This window comes from Salvia splendens, chromosome 5 (assembly GCF_004379255.2).
Source record: "Salvia splendens isolate huo1 chromosome 5, SspV2, whole genome shotgun sequence".
NCBI lineage: Eukaryota > Viridiplantae > Streptophyta > Magnoliopsida > Lamiales > Lamiaceae > Salvia > Salvia splendens.
In genome coordinates this window covers 2,874,679-2,878,704 of record NC_056036.1, presented here as the reverse complement: position 1 = coordinate 2,878,704, position 4,026 = coordinate 2,874,679, and the positions used below count along the sequence as shown (strand labels likewise).

The following is a 4,026-nucleotide window of genomic DNA, read 5'->3' as shown; positions in this document are numbered from 1 at the left end:
CTTTCGTTTTTCCATTAGTTTTGCATTTTCTCTTCTACTTTTTTCCTAAGTTTTAGAAAAAATTTATTATTCAATCTTTCAAAAAATTTATTTTCTTCTAGATTTGTCGAATTCAATTTTTAATGAATTTTGTATTTTAATAAATTAAAAAAATATTTTTACTAAACACTTGATGAATAAATGAAGTAGTAAGAAATGATTGGACTTTCCGCGCGACGGAGGTAGTAATTAAATTGTGAAATTAGGTACTTGAGTATTATCCGTTACAAGATTTTTCCAAAATATAAATACTCGAACCTGATTCAATATCTGATACTTGATGATTGGATGAACACACCATTCGACATATGGTCAAGGTTCAAGGAAACTTAGTTCATCCATGTCCCTATCTCAATACCATCTCATCCATGCAATATTCATGGATCCCACCGCACTTTATACAGCATCTGCAACCCTCCATCTCGTAACCATCCCACCCGTTAATTATTCATTCAATTTTATTTTTTATTTTTATTTCCAACAAATTCAATTAATATTTCATTAAAATATTAAATTAATACTAATAATTCATAAAATCATTAAAAACCACGAAAATTACATCCGAAAATACGAAAAATACATAATTGAAATCATAATATTACATTTTATTGAAATCCGCATAATCATGGAAAGTGACGCGGTGGTCGTCTAACGGTTGTCAAATTTTGCCAAAATGTGCTCCATTAGATCCTTCTGAAGTTGAGAATAGAGTGAGAATAAAGAGTTCTTTTATTGTGGATAATTTGTGGGAATGATTTAATATTTATAGAAGTGATTGAGGGCTTTAAAAAATAGAAAAAAATTAAAATATTGGAAAAAACGGCTATAAACGGCTGGTATTTTTGGGGAATTTTTTTTTAATATTTTTTTCGGAATTTAAAAAAGAATATTTTTCAACGGATATAAACGACGTCCACTCACGGGCCGGCGAGTGGGCGTCACGAGAGCTCGCCACTTGGCCAACGCGCGTGGCGAGCTGGCTCGCCAGTCTCATCTCCGCGGAGGGACGTGGGACGCGATGGGACTAGACAGAGCATCTGCATCGCCGTCTCGATGCTATCTCGTCTCGCCGAAACGAGACCGAGCCCGCCTCGAGACAGCGATGCGGATGCTCTTAGTAGTAAAATACTCCATGGTGCTGTCTGTCACTGTGTGTCGCGCAGCTGAGAAAGGCGGGCTAGATAATTAATTTACTCCGTATTTAGATAAGTCAACACACATTGAAAATATGTTGAAAAAGAGTAATCGTTGAAGGAGGATGAAGATTCGAGGTGTGTGGCGACAAAATCGTTTACGGCAGCGATGGCGCACTTGTCCCCTATTTTAAGGTCGCCACTTCAGTTCACTTCGATTCATCACTCGAATTCTCAATTCCGCCAAAAGGGGAGTTAACGTGCCGAAAATCAAGCTCGGATCGCTGGGCTTTGAGGTCTCCAAGCAAGGCTTGGGTATGTCGTTCTTTTACGGCCCGCCCAAGCCCGACGCCGATATGATCAAGCTTATCCACCACGCCATCGATTCCGGCGTCACCTTTCTCGACACCTCCGACCTCTACGGTCCCCACACCAACGAGATCCTCATCGGAAAAGTAAGCGTTTTCTGCTTCTCTTCCTCCTTCTGTCGATTTTTTTTCTGCTATTACTCTCTGGTTGGATTTTGTGGCGCCGATCTCTGTTTAATTTGTTTCAGCTTTTAGGGGATTTGTTTTATATTGATCTTACTTGCCACAAAAGAGATTGGATTTGGTTTCTCAGTTGTTTATCTCTGATAATCCAAATTCATATCGGTATTTTCGGGTTTCAGAAGAATTAATAAGTCAACTCTTGTTCTTATATGTTTAGCTGTTTAATGCGTATGATTCTACTCTCTTATCAAGGAGGGTGAAATGTTTATGCTGTTAATTTACTTTGTTTCCAAGAGAACTTCGCCTAGTTTAATTTCCATATTTAAGTTTCAAATTTTGATTGGATGGAAACTATTGAGACTCACTATCTATACATATAAAGAGTCGATAGGTGGATTTGTTTACAGATCATGTGTGGCTGTTTTTTTGTCGAATTTGGTATTTAATGAGTTGCAATGTTCCTGGATTTAATGTTTGGGAGTTGTTGCAGGCTTTGAAAGGGGGGATGAGGGAGAAAGTGCAACTTGCTACTAAGTTCGGGATAATATACCGGGATGGGAAGGGTGAGGTACGTGGTGACCCAGCATATGTGAGGTCATCATGTGAGTCGAGCTTGAAGCGTCTTGATGTGGACTGTATTGATCTCTATTATGTTCATCGGATTGACACCCGTGTGCCCATAGAAGTCACTGTGAGTAGTCTCTTTTTTTTGCAGCATATACTTGAAAAGAATGGATAATTCTGCCTCTTTTACTGTATTTCAAACTTGCAGTGCCTCTGGTGGTTTCTTTTCCTGTTAATATTTGGAGAAGAAAACTTGGTTCAAAGCCGGTCAAACTAGTAGTGTAATTTGATGCACTGACAGAAAAATTGCTTATGTCTGAGACGTGTATTATGACGATTGTATTTGGAACGGAAATTTTCGTGCAGTATAAAATCATGGCGTTGATTCAATTTTTCTTGCATTGTTCCTAATGCTGAATGTGATTCATGATTCCGTAGATGGGGGAACTTAAGAAATTGGTTGAAGAAGGGAAAATTAAATACATTGGACTCTCGGAGGCATCTGCTTCAACAATTAGAAGGGCTCATGCTGTTCATCCAATAACTGCCGTTCAAATCGAATGGTCATTGTGGTCAAGAGACGTGGAAGAAGATTTGATTCCTACATGCAGGTAAAAGATATATGTATATTGTTGAATTATGATGTTTTGAAGAAAAACAGAAACATATATCAGCCTTTGGCTTGTCTTGTGATTTTCAGAGAACTTGGTATAGGAATTGTCTCATATAGTCCACTTGGACGAGGCTTCCTTTCAGTAGGTCCCAAGTTGCTAGAGGAGGCAGCAGAGGGTGACGTTCGCAAGGTTAGCTTTGTTCGTGATATGAAATGTATCTCGGCTCTCCCAAAAAAACAAGGATAATGTCTAAAATTTCTGTTGCATTTGCTAGAGCGCCTATTTTCCGAGGTTCCAGGGTGAAAATCTTGAAAGCAACAAGCTCTTATACGAAAAGATTCGTGAAATGGCTACAAGTAAAGGTTGCAGCCCTTCCCAATTGGCGTTGGCTTGGGTTCATCACCAAGGAGATGATGTGGTTCCTATACCGGGCACCACCAAGATCGAAAATTTTAACGACAATATAGGAGCACTATCTGTGAAACTATCTCCAGAAGAGATGACCCTTCTATCTTCTTTGGCTGAGAATGTCAAAGGAGAAAGGCTCATAACCATGGTGGCCACATGGAAAGACGCAGACACGCCCCCGTTGGAATCGTGGAAACCCGAGGGTTGATATGCATGACTGCACCTGCTCCTTCCATGCCCCTAATAGGTCTTGTACTATAGTTAATTACTTGAAAATCTATCCTTCTTCCCTTTTTGTTTGTTTGTGAGAGGTAATGTGCCTAGTATCTTGTTGTATCTTAAACTGTTACCTAAAATCTCTTTTTGAGACCAAATACACAGTTCACCTCTAGAAAATGTATCGACATTCGAGTGCCATATTTAGGATCCATTTTGAATTTGTTGAATTCATAATTTATACTCATTTTTGTTTTTGGTTATTTATTTTTACTTACTTTCGTTTTTCCATTAGTTTTGCATTTTCTCTTATACTTTTTGTTAAGTTTTAGAAAATTTTTATTATTGTATGCATTTAATTAGGTTATTAATTTAATCAGAATATCAATCTTTCAAAAAAAATATTTTTTTCGAGATTTGTTGAATTTAATTTTTAATGAATTTTGTATTTTAATAAATTCAAAAATTATTTTTTACCAATCACTTAATGAATAAATGAAGAAAGAAATGAATGGAAAACAAAAATATGAAACTTAGGAATGTTTAAGAGAAGGTTGTGAA

General features: G+C 37.4%; 1 protein-coding gene across 1 annotated transcript; it reads left to right on the top strand.

Annotated features, from left to right (window-relative positions):
• The first annotated feature begins 1,254 nt into the window (after positions 1-1,254).
• On the top strand, positions 1,255-3,728 carry LOC121803654 (probable aldo-keto reductase 5). Its single transcript, XM_042203284.1, has 5 exons — positions 1,255-1,627; positions 2,154-2,354; positions 2,666-2,838; positions 2,928-3,030; positions 3,116-3,728. The coding sequence occupies exons 1-5, from the start codon at positions 1,490-1,492 to the stop codon at positions 3,455-3,457; spliced, it is 957 nt and encodes a 318-aa protein (XP_042059218.1). The 5' UTR covers positions 1,255-1,489; the 3' UTR covers positions 3,458-3,728.
• Positions 3,729-4,026: the final 298 nt, after the last annotated feature.

Coding starts and splice junctions, on each gene's coding strand:
- LOC121803654 (XM_042203284.1), top strand. CDS start 1,490: ATGTCGTTCTTTTACGGCCCGCCCAAGCCCGACGCCGATATGATCAAG. Junction 2,355..2,665: donor GTGTGCCCATAGAAGTCACT/GTGAGTAGTCTC, acceptor ATGATTCCGTAG/ATGGGGGAACTTAAGAAATT. Junction 3,031..3,115: donor CAGAGGGTGACGTTCGCAAG/GTTAGCTTTGTT, acceptor TGCATTTGCTAG/AGCGCCTATTTTCCGAGGTT.